Source organism: Opisthocomus hoazin, chromosome 26 (assembly GCF_030867145.1).
Source record: "Opisthocomus hoazin isolate bOpiHoa1 chromosome 26, bOpiHoa1.hap1, whole genome shotgun sequence".
In the NCBI taxonomy this organism is placed as follows: Eukaryota; Metazoa; Chordata; class Aves; order Opisthocomiformes; family Opisthocomidae; genus Opisthocomus; species Opisthocomus hoazin.
In genome coordinates this window covers 8,186,306-8,204,455 of record NC_134439.1, presented here as the reverse complement: position 1 = coordinate 8,204,455, position 18,150 = coordinate 8,186,306, and the positions used below count along the sequence as shown (strand labels likewise).

The 18,150-nt window shown below is 55.9% G+C and overlaps 4 protein-coding genes and 1 pseudogene across 4 annotated transcripts; 2 read left to right on the top strand and 3 right to left on the bottom strand.

Annotated features, from left to right (window-relative positions):
* Positions 1–55: 55 nt before the first annotated feature.
* Positions 56–869, bottom strand: LOC142364383 (feather keratin Cos1-2-like; annotated as a pseudogene).
* A 4,674-nt stretch (positions 870–5,543) lies between these two features.
* On the top strand, positions 5,544–5,849 carry LOC142364388 (feather keratin Cos1-1/Cos1-3/Cos2-1-like). The gene has a single exon (XM_075443869.1). The coding sequence runs from the start codon at positions 5,544–5,546 to the stop codon at positions 5,847–5,849; it is 306 nt and encodes a 101-aa protein (XP_075299984.1).
* Positions 5,850–7,927: 2,078 nt separating this feature from the next.
* LOC142364406 (feather keratin Cos1-1/Cos1-3/Cos2-1-like) lies at positions 7,928–8,682 on the bottom strand. The gene is made up of 2 exons (XM_075443886.1): positions 8,610–8,682; positions 7,928–8,235 (listed from the first exon to the last, which is right to left on the bottom strand). The coding sequence occupies exon 2, from the start codon at positions 8,231–8,233 to the stop codon at positions 7,928–7,930; it is 306 nt and encodes a 101-aa protein (XP_075300001.1). The 5' UTR covers positions 8,234–8,235; positions 8,610–8,682.
* Positions 8,683–13,690: 5,008 nt separating this feature from the next.
* LOC104326221 (feather keratin Cos1-1/Cos1-3/Cos2-1) lies at positions 13,691–13,996 on the top strand. Its single transcript, XM_009939874.2, has one exon. The coding sequence runs from the start codon at positions 13,691–13,693 to the stop codon at positions 13,994–13,996; it is 306 nt and encodes a 101-aa protein (XP_009938176.1).
* A 2,078-nt stretch (positions 13,997–16,074) lies between these two features.
* On the bottom strand, positions 16,075–16,829 carry LOC142364405 (feather keratin Cos1-1/Cos1-3/Cos2-1-like). Its single transcript, XM_075443885.1, has 2 exons — positions 16,757–16,829; positions 16,075–16,382 (listed from the first exon to the last, which is right to left on the bottom strand). Exon 2 carries the CDS (start codon positions 16,378–16,380, stop codon positions 16,075–16,077), a length of 306 nt encoding a protein of 101 aa, XP_075300000.1. The 5' UTR covers positions 16,381–16,382; positions 16,757–16,829.
* Positions 16,830–18,150: the final 1,321 nt, after the last annotated feature.

The following is an 18,150-nucleotide window of genomic DNA, read 5'->3' as shown; positions in this document are numbered from 1 at the left end:
TCAAGGGAGGGAGAGGAGGTCGATCCGAGGGGAGGCCTCAGTGCAGGCAGCAGCTTTAGCAGGGGAGGCACCTCGTGCCGCAGTAGCGGCTGCCAAAGCCGGAGAGGTCAAAGCCCCCGGAGGAGATGGGCACTCCCTGAGAGCTGAGGATGCTGCCAACGGCAGCGGAGGTGGAGGATCCCACGGCGGTGTTCTGTGGGAAGGAGCTGAGGATGGGGCCGGGCAGGGTCACCACCACGGGGGAGGGCTGGATGACGACGGTGGAGTCCTGGCACTGCCTGACACAGGGCTCATTGCAGCTGTTGGCCAGCGGGGTCGGGCCGCAGGGCTGGCATGGCAGGCACGGGTTGTAGCAGGACATGTCTCAGGGCTGGAGGGGCACCTGCGAGAGAGGGCAGGGGGAAGCAGAGCCAGAGGGGTGTGAGAGGAGCAGGCTGTCACCACATCATAAGGGAGACAAGGCATGAGCTGGAGACAAGAGGCAGGGGAACTGTAGGCCTACGGGTTTCTCCTTCCCCTCATCCCAAAGGAGTGCTGCCAAGAACAAGCAAGCTGAGGGAGGTCCCCGCCTAGCCCATCACTCACCTCAATGAAACCCCTGCCTCTCTCCATTGCACACCACCTCTCTCCTTCCCTCTCCCACGGTAAGCAGCCCCATGACCCTGCCTAAGACACGGTCTGTTATAGAAATCCCTGAGGAGCAGGACAAGGAGGAGGAGAAACGGCTCCAAGCTCACCTGGTTCCCAAGGAGATGGAGGCAAGAGGAGTGGATGAGAGAGTGAGGAGAACGGCCCGCATTTATACTGCTCCTGCACCGCCCCAGGCCCACAGTCACTGCATGGAGGCAGTAATTTTGCAACAGACTCATCTCCAAAGCAAAATATCCTACCTAATGCCACAGGTTGTGTTTTGCTTTTCATGAAGACATTTCCTCATGTCTGACATGCCCATTAGGTGACAGAGGCTCTTCTGAAGTATTGGGATGAGAGGCCCAAGATTTCTCTCTTGCTTGGCCAGAGGCTCCTGTGCCTGAGGACATGCCCCAACCTTCTACCTCTCTGCCTACCTCCCTTCTTGCTCCAGCAGTCACTGATCATCGCCTCTAGAGGCAGGTGGATTGCGCTACTGGTTTCAGATGCCTTCGCCCAAGGAAAGCTTCTCTTTGCTGGAGACGTTTTCTGGTTTCTTCTGCAAATTTGTCCCCTCTTGCGGCAATCCCTGAGGGTCCAAAACCAGTGCTGTCAGCAGGCTTGTGGAAGAAGAACATTGTCATCCCCAAAGCCCTGATTCTTCAACAAGCGCTGTGGAGCCGGGTCCCTCACCTCCAATTAGCAGAGGGGTGTTCCGGGGCTTGGCACAGCGTCTTGTTCCTCCCACCATTTGGCTGTGCGCTTTGGACCCTGACCTGCATGACACCCACAGGCCTGGCCACTTTTCCAATACACGCTGACCATGCTGTGACCACCCCCAAGCTGTGGGAGTGCTGGCAAGAAGGTCAGGCTGAGGGTAATGGCCGCTGGGTCTGCCTGGAGCTGCGTACTTGGTTGCAGCCCAGGGCTTGTAAATGGCTTGCCCGGTGCAGGGGTTGAATTGCCCTGGCCGTAGGGGAACTGAGCCCTGTGTGGGACATGGACCGGCACACAGCATGCACGCCTAGCTTGGCATCACACCAAAAGGCTGAGAGACGGCCAATCCAAAATGAGAGTGTGACTCGCCATGGGTAGGGAGAGTCTGTCCCAGGAAGCTTGCCTACTGAAGGCATTCCCTTGCCCTCCTGGCCCGTGTCCCGGCTACCTCCATGCCTGCAGGCTGGGGAAGTGTTTCACCTCTTTGATGTAGTCTGAGAGCTGCTTTTGTACCCAGGGCCCTTCTGAGCACATCCCCTCCCTGAGCATCCATCCTCAGGCACGTGGTGCGGCATGGTTTGAGGGCTCTAAGACTGTAGCATAGTTTGGTCTTCAGTCCATATTGATGCACGAGATTCATCCTTTCTGGGTCAGGACTTGCCATTTGTCACCTTGCCGAATGCCGTGAGACTCATGTGGGCCCAGTCCTTCAACCGGCCTAGGCCTCCCTTTACAGCAGCCCTGCCCTGGCGCTCAGTATCTGGCTTCGATGGGTCTGCTTTTCTCAGGCAATGCTAGATTTGATGCCCACCCAGTGCCGGGAGGGCTCCCCCTCCATCCTTCAAGTATTTCAGAGGGCACAGCAGCCTGCGAGTCCTTGTAGGTGAAGACTGAGAGAAAGCAGGCGTTGACTCCCCTCTGCCTGCTCTCTGGCCAGTCCTCAGGAAACGAGCCGCCCCGGTCAGCAGTGGGGGGTTATTTTCCTCCATCAGGCTTTAGCTAGCCTTGTAGGAGTCGATCTTGCTCTTGATGCTTCTTGCCTGTTGCTCTTCAAGCCCCTCATCTCGTCAAGCTTAGGAATTCTTTCCTAATGCCTCCTTTGCAGCTCACCCCTGCTATATCCCCAGGATGCTGCCTTCTGACGATGGTGCTCTGCCTTGAGTACCCCGCTTAGCCAAAGCTGATCTGCTGAGACATCTGTTTGTCTTCCTTAGTATTGGGCTGGATGCTTCTTGCTCTTGGACCATGAGGCGCCTAAGGGACTGCCAGCTTTTCTGAGCTCCTGTGTGCTCCACGGGTGCCTCCACGTCGTCCTACCTACCAGCTGCCTGACTAGGATAAAGTCTGCATGCCTGAATCCTGGGTGCTCTACTCTGCTACTTGCTTTCCTTTGTCCCATCAAGCCTTGAATTCCAGTGTTTCTCAGGTGTGATCTCCAAGGCTGCCTTTCATTCCAGTGTCGCCAAACAGTTCTTCCTTCTCAGGGGCAGCTGGGCAGCACCCATCTTTTAGCCGTGGCAGAATCACAGGATCCTTGAGGACGGAAGGGACCTCTGGAGCTCATCTCATCCGACCGCCCCTACTCAAAGCACGGTCAGCCTTTGGAGGATGCTCAGGACCAAGTCTTGTGAAGCTCTCAATACCTACAAGGACAGAGGATCCACAACCTGTGCGGGCGACCCCAGCTGGTGCTTGACCACCCTCACACTAACAAAGTCTTTCCTTATGTTTCTGTGGAATTTCCCATCTTTCAACGCGTGCCCATTACCTCTTGTCCCTTCACTGGATAGGTCTCAGGAGAGTGTGGCTCTGTCTTCTTGACTTTCTCCCATCAGCTCTTTTACCCATTGCTAAGAGGCGTGCCGCGGGGCTTTCTTGCCTCCCAGCTGAACAATCCTACCCCTCGCAGCTCCTCCTCCCTCAGGTCTCCAGCCTCTTCATGGGCTTCGTGGTCCCTCGCTCGACGCATGCCAGTATGGCTGTACCTGTCTTGTACTGGGGAGCCACAGAGTGGACAGCGATTGTGGTCTCAGCAGCGCTGAGCCAAGAAGAGGGATCACCTTTGGCAACGTCATAGCAATGATCTTCCTAAGGCAGCCCAGGCTGCTGTCCGATGCCATTTCTGCGTGGGCGTGGGCTGCCTCGTGGAGTCGTCCAGGACTCCCGTCCTCTGCTGCAATGCTGGTTTGCAGCCCCTCAGCCGCAGCCCGTAGTGGTGCAGGAGGTTCTTTGTCCCCCACAGCAGGACTTTGCATGAAGGGCTGAAACAAGATTGTCCCCAGTCTGGAGCCCTACGGGGCACGAGGAGTGAGCGGCCTCTCCCTGGGCTTTGTGCAGCTCACCACAGCCGTTGCAGACCAGCAGCCATGCCAGATTTCAATGCCCTGCACTGCCCTCTTCCACAGCTTGTATTTTGTCAGTTGGTCTGTCAGAATTGTTCCTGGAGACAGCATCGTAGGCCTTGCTTAGATGAGATTAACAACATTAGCTGCACTTCCCTCACCCGCCGGAGCCAGGCACATTATCAAGGAAGGCCGTGAGGCTGGCCATGCCTGCTTTCCCCTCCGTAAATCCGTGCTGACCACTCACCATCACCTTCTTGTCCTTTCACCTTGTGAAGTGGCTTCCAGGATGATTGGTTGCATCACCTTTGGAGACATCAAGGTGCATCTGACTGGCCTGTCGTTCCCTGCCTGGCTCTTACTTCATGCCCTTCTTCAAGTCAGGAGGACCACTGGCTTTCTTCCAGTCCTCAGATGCATTCCCTGACTGCTGGGACTTTCAAAGTGAGTTGAGAGCAGCCTTGCAGTGACACCAACCAACTCCCTTGGGGGCAAGCCAGGAGGTTGCGTGCAGTCCAGTCTGTGCAATCTGTTGAACTGTTCCCACACCTGACCCTACTCTGCTGTGGGTAAGTCTTCCTTGCTCCCAATGTACCGAGGAATATCAGGAGCCCAAATTCTTTACAATAAATCCATCAAGGAAAGGCCAAGGCCACGGGCCCTTTGAGCGCCTCCACCTTTCTAGTGTCCCCTGTCCTCAGTGAAGCTTCCCCGTTCACTGCTGGGCTTGCCTTTGAGCAAGCCTTGGTTTTGCTCCAACATAGCTGGAAGGAGACCTTCTTCTTGACCTGCATATGGTTTGTCTGATTGAATGCCAGGAGGGCTTTGGCTTTTCTAACTCCAACCGTGCATAGGCAGAGAGCCTGGCAATGGTTCTCCCTAGAGCAAAGGGCATCAAGAGGAAGACACCTGAGGAGGCACCATTAAGATGCAGAGCCTGGCTGCCCAGGGATGCAATGGCCAGTGACTGTTGGAGCAAGCTGAGAGAGCGGAAGGAGAGACAAGCATGTGGCACGTCATTAAGAAGAGGAGCCTTTGGGTACTCTGCTGATGTGTGCAGCATGGGGCAGGGCTGAGCCTCATGCTGTCAAGGGAGTTGCAAACAATCACACTTCACTTCCCCAAGGCAACATCCCCTGCATTCACGGGACCTCTCAACCACCTAGGAGGCATCTTCTGCCCAAACTGACACAGTCCTGCACGGGATATCCTTGAGCGTCTCATCCCAGCACATGAAAGGAGCCTGCCTGTCAGACCAGGCATGTCAGAAATGAGGAAATGAAATGGCAGTGTTGATGGCAACCAAAAGACAGCTTGTGCCATTAGGTAGGATATTTTGCTTTGGCGGTGAGTCTGTTGGAAAATTACTGCGTGCGTGCAGTGACTGTGGGCCTGGGGCGGTGCAGGAGCAGTATAAATGCAGGCCGTTCTCCTCACTCTCTCATCCATTTCTCTCACCTCCACCCGTTGGGAACAAGGTGAGTTTGAAGCCCTTTGTCCTCCTCCTCCTCCTCCTCCTCCTCCTCCTCCTCTGGGATTTCTGAGCACATACCTGTCCTGTGCTGGGTGTTACAGCTGCTTGCCATGGGAGAGGGAAGCAATCAGAATGTGCAGCATGGAGAGTGTTTGTGGCTTGTCTGCGGTGCATGCTGAGCTATGGGCTAGGTGGGGACCTATGGTTCAGTTGGGAAGAGGGGAAGGAGAAACCCATGGACCTCTCTGCAGTGCATCTGACTGTCATCACCTGTGTGTGGTTTGGCTCCCTTGTGGTGGAGTGGCAGGCTGCTCCTCACGCACCCCTCCGGCTCTGCTTCCCCCTGCCCTCTCTCGCAGGTGCCCCTCCAGCCCCGAGACATGTCCTGCTACAACCCGTGCCTGCCATGCCAGCCCTGCGGCCCGACCCCGCTGGCCAACAGCTGCAATGAGCCCTGTGTCAGGCAGTGCCAGGACTCCACCGTCGTCATCCAGCCCTCCCCCGTGGTGGTGACCCTGCCTGGCCCCATCCTCAGCTCCTTCCCACAGAACACCGCCGTGGGATCCTCCACCTCCGCTGCTGTTGGCAGCATCCTCAGCTCTCAGGGAGTGCCCATCTCCTCCGGGGGCTTTGGCCTCTCAGGCTTCGGCAGCCGCTACTGCGGCACGAGGTGCCTCCCCTGCTAAAGCAGCTAAAGCTGCTGGCGATGGCCCTGGGGAAGGCCCCCAAGGAGTCTCCAGATGGTACCGGACTGGAGACAGAGCATGGTGTTGTTGCTTCCAGAGGGTTGAGCAACCCCAGCCAGCACCCTTTGCAGAAGGATGGGGCCAGCCTGGGCTCTCAGATAGCACGGCCCAAGCTCTTCTACTCTCTGCTTGACCTCTTGCGTCCTTGATCTCTTGTGCCCCCCCGAGCTGTTAGCCCCCACAAAGCCAGCCTAGAGAAGACCTTCTGCCTCTGCTCCCTCTGTGGGGCAGGCAGATGGACACCTGGCAGGATCTCCACTGTGGCCATGGGGCACAGACTCTCGTCTGCTCCAGGGTCTCCCTGCGCTGGGATCTCCATTCGGAGCAACCTTGTTTCCCTCTTGTGACTTATTAAAGTTCCGTTGCATCGTATCGAGCACCTCTGTGTCATCCTTTCGCCTGCAAAAGCTCTCCCAAGATGCCCAGGGAGAGAGATGTTTCTCAGGGGTGTTTCTGGGAGAGAGCTGTTGGGGATGGCTGTGCAGTGGTTGTTACCACAGTGATTGCTGACTGAAAGACTGTGGGTATTCTTTCCAAAGCAGTTGTTCTTCAGAGGCCGGCTGGGCATTGTTCTGCTGGTACGAGGTTGTGGGTGATTGCCTTTGCACCACGTGGTTTTTCTCTTTCCTCCCGTTCCCCTCTTAGACTGTCTTGTTGTCGACCCAAGGGCATTTTGCTCTCTTACTCTTCCAGTTCTCCCGTCATTGGACTGGGACAGTGGATCAAGATACCAGCTGATGGGTGCTTAGTGCTGTTGGCGGTCAACACCCCACACAGGCCCACGCTCCTTCCTTGTCTGTTCTCGGGGCTTCCTGGGAATGCTTTTGGAGACACGGAGGCGGGAAGAGACTTAGGGCTGAAAGCGAGACAGGGAGTGTAGGCTGAGTGTCTCAAAGGCTGTCCAGGAGCTCTCCAAAGCAGCGTGGTGAGCAGCAGCAAAGGCTGCAGAAAGTCTTGCAGGCGACAAAGCGGAGCCTCTGCTCTGCTGCAGGACACAGCTGGGCAAGATGACACATGTCCTCCCAGAGCCCCGAATGACAGCTGGCTTAGTAGCGTCCAGCTCTTTGTCCCCACACATCCTTCAGCTCGTGGGAAGCAGCAGTCGAAAAGCAGCGCCAGGAAAAGGCACTGGTGTGGTAATGCTGTCAAAACAGGTGCAAGTGCCAGCAGTGTTCCTGGACACCAAGTACTTTCATCAGCGTCCTGGGCTATATGAGCAGGAGCGTAGTCAGGACATCGAGGGGAGTGATGATCCCACTGTGTTATCGAGCTTAATCGTAGAATCATTAAGGCTGGAAAAGACCTCTAAGATCATCAAGTCCAACTGTCAAAGTAACGTCACCGTGCCTGCTGAACCGTGTCCTGAAGAGCCATATCCACACGGTTTCTGAACACGTCCAGGGATGGGGACTCCGCCTCTTCCCTGGGCAGCCTGTTCCAATGCCTGACCACTCTTTCAGTAGAGAAATTTTTCCTAATATCCAGTCTAAACTTCCCTGACGCAACTTGAGTCCATTTGCTCTTGTTCTATTGCTAGTTACCTGGGAGAGGAGACCAACACTTGCCTCACTACAACGGCCTTTCCGGTAGCTGTAGAGAGCGATAAGGTCTCCCCTCAGCCTCCTCTTCTCCAGACTAAAGAATCCCTGGGAAACAGCTTGATGAGGAAAAAGAAAAGGTGTGCGCGACAAAGTGGATGGTAGTCACTGAATCACATTGGATAATCCTATCCTGACAAAAAACAGGCAGAAAAAATGTTGCAAGCAGAGGGTCACTCGATTCGTGACTAAACATACTCGATGCAAGGCCTGTGTTAACAGTCAGTGCAAAACCATGCCGAAAAATCCCCTTGCAAAAAACCTGCCCTGAGCACCATGTGTCTGCGTGGGCATCTTGGGAGAGCTTGTGCAGGAGAAAGAATGACACAGAGGCGCAGGCTCGGATGCATCAGAATTTTAATGAGTCAAGGGAGGGAGAGGAGGTCGATCCGAGGGGAGGCCTCAGTGCAGGCAGCAGCTTTAGCAGGGGAGGCACCTCGTGCCGCAGTAGCGGCTGCCAAAGCCGGAGAGGTCAAAGCCCCCGGAGGAGATGGGCACTCCCTGAGAGCTGAGGATGCTGCCAACGGCAGCGGAGGTGGAGGATCCCACGGCGGTGTTCTGTGGGAAGGAGCTGAGGATGGGGCCGGGCAGGGTCACCACCACGGGGGAGGGCTGGATGACGACGGTGGAGTCCTGGCACTGCCTGACACAGGGCTCATTGCAGCTGTTGGCCAGCGGGGTCGGGCCGCAGGGCTGGCATGGCAGGCACGGGTTGTAGCAGGACATGTCTCAGGGCTGGAGGGGCACCTGTGAGAGAGGGCAGGGGGAAGCAGAGCCGGAGGGGTGTGAGAGGAGCAGGCTGTCACCACATCATAAGGGAGACAAGGCATGAGCTGGAGACAAGAGGCAGGGGAACTGTAGGCCTACGGGTTTCTCCTTCCCCTCATCCCAAAGGAGTGCTGCCAAGAACAAGCAAGCTGAGGGAGGTCCCCGCCTAGCCCATCACTCACCTCAATGAAACCCCTGCCTCTCTCCATTGCACGCCACCTCTCTCCTTCCCTCTCCCACGGTAAGCAGCCCCATGACCCTGCCTAAGACACGGTCTGTTATAGAAATCCCTGAGGAGCAGGACAAGGAGGAGGAGAAACGGCTCCAAGCTCACCTGGTTCCCAAGGAGATGGAGGCAAGAGGAGTGGATGAGAGAGTGAGGAGAACGGCCCGCATTTATACTGCTCCTGCACCGCCCCAGGCCCACAGTCACTGCATGGAGGCAGTAATTTTGCAACAGACTCACCTCCAAAGCAAAATATCCTACCTAATGGCACAGGTTGTGTTTTGCTTTTCATCAAGACTGTCATTACATTTCCTCATGTCTGACATGACCATTAGGTGACAGAGGCTCTTCTGAAGTATTGGGATGAGAGGCCCAAGATTTCTCTCCTGCTTGGCCAGAGGCTCCTGTGCCTGAGGACATGCCCCAACCTTCTACCTCTCTGCCTACCTCCCTTCTTGCTCCAGCAGTCACTGATCATTGCCTCTAGAGGCAGGTGGGTTGCGCTACTGGTTTCAGATGCCTTCGCCCAAGGAAAGCTTCTCTTTGCTGGAGACGTTTTCTGGTTTCTTCTGCAAATTTGTCCCCTCTTGCGGCAATCACTGAGGGTCCAAAACCAGTGCTGTCAGCAGGCTTGTGGAAGAAGAACATTGTCATCCCCAAAGCCCTGATTCTTCAACAAGCGCTGTGGAGCCGGGTCCCTCGCCTCCAATTAGCAGAGAGGTGTTCCGGGGTTTGGCACAGCGTCTTGTTCCTCCCACCGTCCTGCCACCACCAGGCACTTTGGCTGTGCGCTTTGGACCCTGACCTGCATGACACCCACAGGCCTGGCCACTTTTCCAGTACACGCTGACCATGCTGTGACCACCCCCAAGCTGTGGGAGTGCTGGCAAGAAGGTCAGGCTGAGGGTAATGGCCGCTGGGTCTGCCTGGAGCTGCGTACTTGGTTGCAGCCCAGGGCTTGTAAATGGCTTGCCCGGTGCAGGGGTTGAATTGCCCTGGCCGTAGGGGAACTGAGCCCTGCGTGGGACATGGACCGGCACACAGCATGCACGCCTAGCTTGGCATCACACCAAAAGGCTGAGAGACGGCCAATCCAAAATGAGAGTGTGACTCGCCATGGGTAGGGAGAGTCTATCCCAGGAAGCTTGCCTACTGAAGGCATTCCCTTGCCCTCCTGGCCCGTGTCCCGGCTACCTCCATGCCTGCAGGCTGGGGAAGTGCTTCACCTCTTTGATGTAGTCTGAGAGCTGCTTTTGTACCCAGGGCCCTTCTGAGCACATCCCCTCCCTGAGCATCCATCCTCAGGCACGTGGCGCGGCATGGTTTGAGGGCTCTAAGACTTTAGCGTAGTTTGGTCTTCAGTCCATATTGATGCATGAGATTCATCCTTTCTGGGTCAGGACTTGCCATTTGTCACCTTGCCGAATGCCGTGAGACTCATGTGGGCCCAGTCCTTCAACCGGTCTAGGCCTCCCTTTACAGCAGCCCTGCCCTGGTGCTCATTACAAACTGAGGCACAGGAAGTTCCGTCTGAACATGAGGAAGAGCTTCTTCCCTCTGAGGGTGACGGAGCACTGGAACAGGCTGCCCAGGGAGATTGTGGAGTCTCCTTCTCTGGAGATATTCAAGACCCGCCTGGACAAGGTCCTGTGCAGCTTGCTGTAGGTGACCCTGCTTCGGCAGGAGGGTTGGACTAGATGACCCACAGAGGTCCCTTCCAACCCCTACTATTCTGTGATTCTGTGATTAGCTGGCTTCGATGGGTCTGCTTTTCTCAGGCAATGCTAGATTTGATGCCCACCCAGTGCCGGGAGGGCTCCCCCTCCATCCTTCAAGTATTTCAGAGGGCACAGCAGCCTGCGAGTCCTTGTAGGTGAAGACTGAGAGAAAGCAGGCGTTGACTCCCCTCTGCCTGCTCTCTGGCCAGTCTTCAGGAAACGAGCCGCCCCGGTCAGCAGTGGGGGGTTATTTTCCTCCATCAGGCTTTAGCTAGCCTTGTAGGAGTCGATCTTGCTCTTGATGCTTCTTGCCTGTTGCTCTTCAAGCCCCTCATCTCGTCAAGCTTAGGAATTCTTTCCTAATGCCTCCTTTGCAGCTCATCCCTCCTTTACCTCCAGGATGCTGCCTTCTGACGATGGTGCTCTGCCTTGAGTACCCCGCTTAGCCAAAGCTGATCTGCTGAGACATCTGTTTGTCTTCCTGAGTATTGGGCTGGACGCTTCTTGCTCTTGGACCATGAGGCGCCTAAGGGACTGCCAGCTTTTCTGAGCTCCTGTGTGCTCCACGGGTGCCTCCACGTCGTCCTACCTACCAGCTGCCTGACTAGGATAAAGTCGGCATGCCTGAATCCTGGGTGCTCTACTCTGCTACTCGCTTTCCTTTGTCCCATCAAGCCTTGAATTCCAGTGTTTCTCAGGTGAGATCTCCAAGGCTGCCTTTCATTCCAGTGTCGCCAACCAGTTCTTCCTTCTCAGGGGCAGCTGCGCAGCACCCATCTTTTAGCCGTGGCAGAATCACAGGATCCTTGAGGACGGAAGGGACCTCTGGAGCTCATCTCATCCGACCGCCCCTGCTCAAAGCACGGTCAGCCTTTGGAGGATGCTCAGGACCAAGTCTTGTGAAGCTCTCAATACCTACAAGGACAGAGGATCCACAACCTGTGCGGGCGACCCCAGCTGGTGCTTGACCACCCTCACACTAACAAAGTCTTTCCTTATGTTTCTGTGGAATTTCCCATCTTTCAACGCGTGCCCATTACCTCTTGTCCCTTCACTGGATAGGTCTCAGGAGAGTGTGGCTCTGTCTTCTTGACTTTCTCCCATCAGCTCTTTTACCCATTGCTAAGAGGCGTGCCGCGGGGCTTTCTTGCCTCCCAGCTGAACAATCCTACCCCTCGCAGCTCCTCCTCCCTCAGGTCTCCAGACTCTTCATGGGCTTCGTGGTCCCTCGCTCGACGCATGCCAGTATGGCTGTACCTGTCTTGTACTGGGGAGCCACAGAGTGGACAGCGATTGTGGTCTCAGCAGCACTGAGCCAAGAAGAGGGATCACCTTTGGCAACGTCATAGCAATGATCTTCCTAAGGCAGCCCAGGCTGCTGTCCGATGCCATTTCTGCGTGGGCGTGGGCTGCCTCGTGGAGTCGTCCAGGACTCCCGTCCTCTGCTGCAATGCTGGTTTGCAGCCCCTCAGCCGCAGCCCGTAGTGGTGCAGGAGGTTCTTTGTCCCCCACAGCAGGACTTTGCATGAAGGGCTGAAACAAGATTGTCCCCAGTCTGGAGCCCTACGGGGCACGAGGAGTGAGCGGCCTCTCCCTGGGCTTTGTGCAGCTCACCACAACCGCTGCAGACCAGCAGCCATGCCAGATTTGAATGCCGTGCACTGCCCTCTTCCACAGCTTGTATTTTGTCAGTTGGTCTGTCAGAATTGTTCTTGGAGACAGCATCGTAGGCCTTGCTTAGATGAGATTAACAACATTAGCTGCACTTCCCTCACCCGCCGGAGCCAGGCACATTATCAAAGAAGGCCGTGAGGCTGGCCATGCCTGCTTTCCCCTCCGTAAATCCGTGCTGACCACTCACCATCACCTTCTTGTCCTTTCACCTTGTGAAGTGGCTTCCAGGATGATTGGCTGCATCACCTTTGGAGACATCAAGGTGCATCTGACTGGCCTGTCGTTCCCTGCCTGGCTCTTACTTCATGCCCTTCTTCAAGTCAGGAGGACCACTGGCTTTCTTCCAGTCCTCAGATGCATTCCCTGACTGCTGGGACTTTCAAAGTGAGTTGAGAGCAGCCTTGCAGTGACACCAACCAACTCCCTTGGGGGCAAGCCAGGAGGTTGCGTGCACTCCAGTCAGTGCAATCTGTTGAACTGTTCCCACACCTGACCCTCCTCTGCTGTGGGTAAGTCTTCCTTGCTCCCAATGTACCGAGGAATGTCAGGAGCCCAAATTCTTTACAATAAATCCATCAAGGAAAGGCCAAGGCCACGGGCCCTTTGAGCGCCTCCACCTTTCTAGTGTCCCCTGTCCTCAGTGAAGCTGCCCCGTTCACTGCTGGGCTTGCCTTTGAGCAAGCCTTGGTTTTACTCCAACATAGCTGGAAGGAGACCTTCTTCTTGACCTGCATATGGTTTGTCTGATTGAATGCCAGGAGGGCTTTGGCTTTTCTAACTCCAACCGTGCATAGGCAGAGAGCCTGGCAATGGTTCTCCCTAGAGCAAAGGGCATCAAGAGGAAGACACCTGAGGAGGCACCATTAAGATGCAGAGCCTGGCTGCCCAGGGATGCAATGGCCAGTGACTGTTGGAGCAAGCTGAGAGAGCGGAAGGAGAGACAAGCATGTGGCACGTCATTAAGAAGAGGAGCCTTTGGGTACTCTGCTGATGTGTGCAGCATGGGGCAGGGCTGAGCCTCATGCTGTCAAGGGAGTTGCAAACAATCACACTTCACTTCCCCAAGGCAACATCCCCTGCATTCACGGGACCTCTCAACCACCTAGGAGGCATCTTCTGCCCAAACTGACACAGTCCTGCACGGGATATCCTTGAGCGTCTCATCCCAGCACATGAAAGGAGCCTGCCTGTCAGACCAGGCATGTCAGAAATGAGGAAATGAAATGGCAGTGTTGATGGCAACCAAAAGACAACCTGTGCCATTAGGTAGGATATTTTGCTTTGGCGGTGAGTCTGTTGGAAAATTACTGCGTGCGTGCAGTGACTGTGGGCCTGGGGCGGTGCAGGAGCAGTATAAATGCAGGCCGTTCTCCTCACTCTCTCATCCATTTCTCTCACCTCCACCCGTTGGGAACAAGGTGAGTTTGAAGCCCTTTGTCCTCCTCCTCCTCCTCCTCCTCCTCCTCCTCCTCCTCTGGGATTTCTGAGCACATACCTGTCCTGTGCTGGGTGTTACAGCTGCTTGCCATGGGAGAGGGAAGCGATCAGAATGTGCAGCATGGAGAGTGTTTGTGGCTTGTCTGCGGTGCATGCTGAGCTATGGGCTAGGTGGGGACCTATGGTTCAGTTGGGAAGAGGGGAAGGAGAAACCCATGGACCTCTCTGCAGTGCATCTGACTGTCATCACCTGTGTGTGGTTTGGCTCCCTTGTGGTGGAGTGGCAGGCTGCTCCTCACGCACCCCTCCGGCTCTGCTTCCCCCTGCCCTCTCTCGCAGGTGCCCCTCCAGCCCTGAGACATGTCCTGCTACAACCCGTGCCTGCCATGCCAGCCCTGCGGCCCGACCCCGCTGGCCAACAGCTGCAATGAGCCCTGTGTCAGGCAGTGCCAGGACTCCACCGTCGTCATCCAGCCCTCCCCCGTGGTGGTGACCCTGCCTGGCCCCATCCTCAGCTCCTTCCCACAGAACACCGCCGTGGGATCCTCCACCTCCGCTGCCGTTGGCAGCATCCTCAGCTCTCAGGGAGTGCCCATCTCCTCCGGGGGCTTTGGCCTCTCAGGCTTCGGCAGCCGCTACTGCGGCACGAGGTGCCTCCCCTGCTAAAGCAGCTAAAGCTGCTGGCGATGGCCCTGGGGAAGGCCCCCAAGGAGTCTCCAGATGGTACCGGACTGGAGACAGAGCATGGTGTTGTTGCTTCCAGAGGGTTGAGCAACCCCAGCCAGCACCCTTTGCAGAAGGATGGGGCCAGCCTGGGCTCTCAGATAGCACGGCCCAAGCTCTTCTACTCTCTGCTTGACCTCTTGCGTCCTTGATCTCTTGTGCCCCCCCGAGCTGTTAGCCCCCACAAAGCCAGCCTAGAGAAGACCTTCTGCCTCTGCTCCCTCTGTGGGGCAGGCAGATGGACACCTGGCAGGATCTCCACTGTGGCCATGGGGCACAGACTCTCGTCTGCTCCAGGGTCTCCCTGCGCTGGGATCTCCATTCGGAGCAACCTTGTTTCCCTCTTGTGACTTATTAAAGTTCCGTTGCATCGTATCGAGCACCTCTGTGTCATCCTTTCGCCTGCAAAAGCTCTCCCAAGATGCCCAGGGAGAGAGATGTTTCTCAGGGGTGTTTCTGGGAGAGAGCTGTTGGGGATGGCTGTGCAGTGGTTGTTACCACAGTGATTGCTGACTGAAAGACTGTGGGTATTCTTTCCAAAGCAGTTGTTCTTCAGAGGCCGGCTGGGCATTGTTCTGCTGGTACGAGGTTGTGGGTGATTGCCTTTGCACCACGTGGTTTTTCTCTTTCCTCCCGTTCCCCTCTTAGACTGTCTTGTTGTCGACCCAAGGGCATTTTGCTCTCTTACTCTTCCAGTTCTCCCGTCATTGGACTGGGACAGTGGATCAAGATACCAGCTGATGGGTGCTTAGTGCTGTTGGCGGTCAACACCCCACACAGGCCCACGCTCCTTCCTTGTCTGTTCTCGGGGCTTCCTGGGAATGCTTTTGGAGACACGGAGGCGGGAAGAGACTTAGGGCTGAAAGCGAGACAGGGAGTGTAGGCTGAGTGTCTCAAAGGCTGTCCAGGAGCTCTCCAAAGCAGCGTGGTGAGCAGCAGCAAAGGCTGCAGAAAGTCTTGCAGGCGACAAAGCGGAGCCTCTGCTCTGCTGCAGGACACAGCTGGGCAAGATGACACATGTCCTCCCAGAGCCCCGAATGACAGCTGGCTTAGTAGCGTCCAGCTCTTTGTCCCCACACATCCTTCAGCTCGTGGGAAGCAGCAGTCGAAAAGCAGCGCCAGGAAAAGGCACTGGTGTGGTAATGCTGTCAAAACAGGTGCAAGTGCCAGCAGTGTTCCTGGACACCAAGTACTTTCATCAGCGTCCTGGGCTATATGAGCAGGAGCGTAGTCAGGACATCGAGGGGAGTGATGATCCCACTGTGTTATCGAGCTTAATCGTAGAATCATTAAGGCTGGAAAAGACCTCTAAGATCATCAAGTCCAACTGTCAAAGTAACGTCACCGTGCCTGCTGAACCGTGTCCTGAAGAGCCATATCCACACGGTTTCTGAACACGTCCAGGGATGGGGACTCCGCCTCTTCCCTGGGCAGCCTGTTCCAATGCCTGACCACTCTTTCAGTAGAGAAATTTTTCCTAATATCCAGTCTAAACTTCCCTGACGCAACTTGAGTCCATTTGCTCTTGTTCTATTGCTAGTTACCTGGGAGAGGAGACCAACACTTGCCTCACTACAACGGCCTTTCCGGTAGCTGTAGAGAGCGATAAGGTCTCCCCTCAGCCTCCTCTTCTCCAGACTAAAGAATCCCTGGGAAACAGCTTGATGAGGAAAAAGAAAAGGTGTGCGCGACAAAGTGGATGGTAGTCACTGAATCACATTGGATAATCCTATCCTGACAAAAAACAGGCAGAAAAAATGTTGCAAGCAGAGGGTCACTCGATTCGTGACTAAACATACTCGATGCAAGGCCTGTGTTAACAGTCAGTGCAAAACCATGCCGAAAAATCCCCTTGCAAAAAACCTGCCCTGAGCACCATGTGTCTGCGTGGGCATCTTGGGAGAGCTTGTGCAGGAGAAAGAATGACACAGAGGCGCAGGCTCGGATGCATCAGAATTTTAATGAGTCAAGGGAGGGAGAGGAGGTCGATCCGAGGGGAGGCCTCAGTGCAGGCAGCAGCTTTAGCAGGGGAGGCACCTCGTGCCGCAGTAGCGGCTGCCAAAGCCGGAGAGGTCAAAGCCCCCGGAGGAGATGGGCACTCCCTGAGAGCTGAGGATGCTGCCAACGGCAGCGGAGGTGGAGGATCCCACGGCGGTGTTCTGTGGGAAGGAGCTGAGGATGGGGCCGGGCAGGGTCACCACCACGGGGGAGGGCTGGATGACGACGGTGGAGTCCTGGCACTGCCTGACACAGGGCTCATTGCAGCTGTTGGCCAGCGGGGTCGGGCCGCAGGGCTGGCATGGCAGGCACGGGTTGTAGCAGGACATGTCTCAGGGCTGGAGGGGCACCTGTGAGAGAGGGCAGGGGGAAGCAGAGCCGGAGGGGTGTGAGAGGAGCAGGCTGTCACCACATCATAAGGGAGACAAGGCATGAGCTGGAGACAAGAGGCAGGGGAACTGTAGGCCTACGGGTTTCTCCTTCCCCTCATCCCAAAGGAGTGCTGCCAAGAACAAGCAAGCTGAGGGAGGTCCCCGCCTAGCCCATCACTCACCTCAATGAAACCCCTGCCTCTCTCCATTGCACGCCACCTCTCTCCTTCCCTCTCCCACGGTAAGCAGCCCCATGACCCTGCCTAAGACACGGTCTGTTATAGAAATCCCTGAGGAGCAGGACAAGGAGGAGGAGAAACGGCTCCAAGCTCACCTGGTTCCCAAGGAGATGGAGGCAAGAGGAGTGGATGAGAGAGTGAGGAGAACGGCCCGCATTTATACTGCTCCTGCACCGCCCCAGGCCCACAGTCACTGCATGGAGGCAGTAATTTTGCAACAGACTCACCTCCAAAGCAAAATATCCTACCTAATGGCACAGGTTGTGTTTTGCTTTTCATCAAGACTGTCATTACATTTCCTCATGTCTGACATGACCATTAGGTGACAGAGGCTCTTCTGAAGTATTGGGATGAGAGGCCCAAGATTTCTCTCCTGCTTGGCCAGAGACTTCTGTGCCTGAGGACATGCCCCAACCTTCTACCTCTCTGCCTACCTCCCTTCTTGCTCCAGCAGTCACTGATCATTGCCTCTAGAGGCAGGTGGGTTGCGCTACTGGTTTCAGATGCCTTCGCCCAAGGAAAGCTTCTCTTTGCTGGAGACGTTTTCTGGTTTCTTCTGCAAATTTGTCCCCTCTTGCGGCAATCACTGAGGGTCCAAAACCAGTGCTGTCAGCAGGCTTGTGGAAGAAGAACATTGTCATCCCCAAAGCCCTGATTCTTCAACAAGCGCTGTGGAGCCGGGTCCCTCGCCTCCAATTAGCAGAGAGGTGTTCCGGGGTTTGGCACAGCGTCTTGTTCCTCCCACCGTCCTGCCACCACCAGGCACTTTGGCTGTGCGCTTTGGACCCTGACCTGCATGACACCCACAGGCCTGGCCACTTTTCCAGTACACGCTGACCATGCTGTGACCACCCCCAAGCTGTGGGAGTGCTGGCAAGAAGGTCAGGCTGAGGGTAATGGCCGCTGGGTCTGCCTGGAGCTGCGTACTTGGTTGCAGCCCAGGGCTTGTAAATGGCTTGCCCGGTGCAGGGGTTGAATTGCCCTGGCCGTAGGGGAACTGAGCCCTGCGTGGGACATGGACCGGCACACAGCATGCACGCCTAGCTTGGCATCACACCAAAAGGCTGAGAGACGGCCAATCCAAAATGAGAGTGTGACTCGCCATGGGTAGGGAGAGTCTATCCCAGGAAGCTTGCCTACTGAAGGCATTCCCTTGCCCTCCTGGCCCGTGTCCCGGCTACCTCCATGCCTGCAGGCTGGGGAAGTGCTTCACCTCTTTGATGTAGTCTGAGAGCTGCTTTTGTACCCAGGGCCCTTCTGAGCACATCCCCTCCCTGAGCATCCATCCTCAGGCACGTGGCGCGGCATGGTTTGAGGGCTCTAAGACTTTAGCGTAGTTTGGTCTTCAGTCCATATTGATGCATGAGATTCATCCTTTCTGGGTCAGGACTTGCCATTTGTCACCTTGCCGAATGCCGTGAGACTCATGTGGGCCCAGTCCTTCAACCGGTCTAGGCCTCCCTTTACAGCAGCCCTGCCCTGGTGCTCA

Excerpts from the sequence above, each read along its gene's own strand:
- LOC142364388 (XM_075443869.1), top strand. The coding sequence starts at position 5,544 with ATGTCCTGCTACAACCCGTGCCTGCCATGCCAGCCCTGCGGCCCGACC.
- LOC142364405 (XM_075443885.1), bottom strand. The coding sequence starts at position 16,380 with ATGTCCTGCTACAACCCGTGCCTGCCATGCCAGCCCTGCGGCCCGACC.
- LOC104326221 (XM_009939874.2), top strand. The coding sequence starts at position 13,691 with ATGTCCTGCTACAACCCGTGCCTGCCATGCCAGCCCTGCGGCCCGACC.
- LOC142364406 (XM_075443886.1), bottom strand. The coding sequence starts at position 8,233 with ATGTCCTGCTACAACCCGTGCCTGCCATGCCAGCCCTGCGGCCCGACC.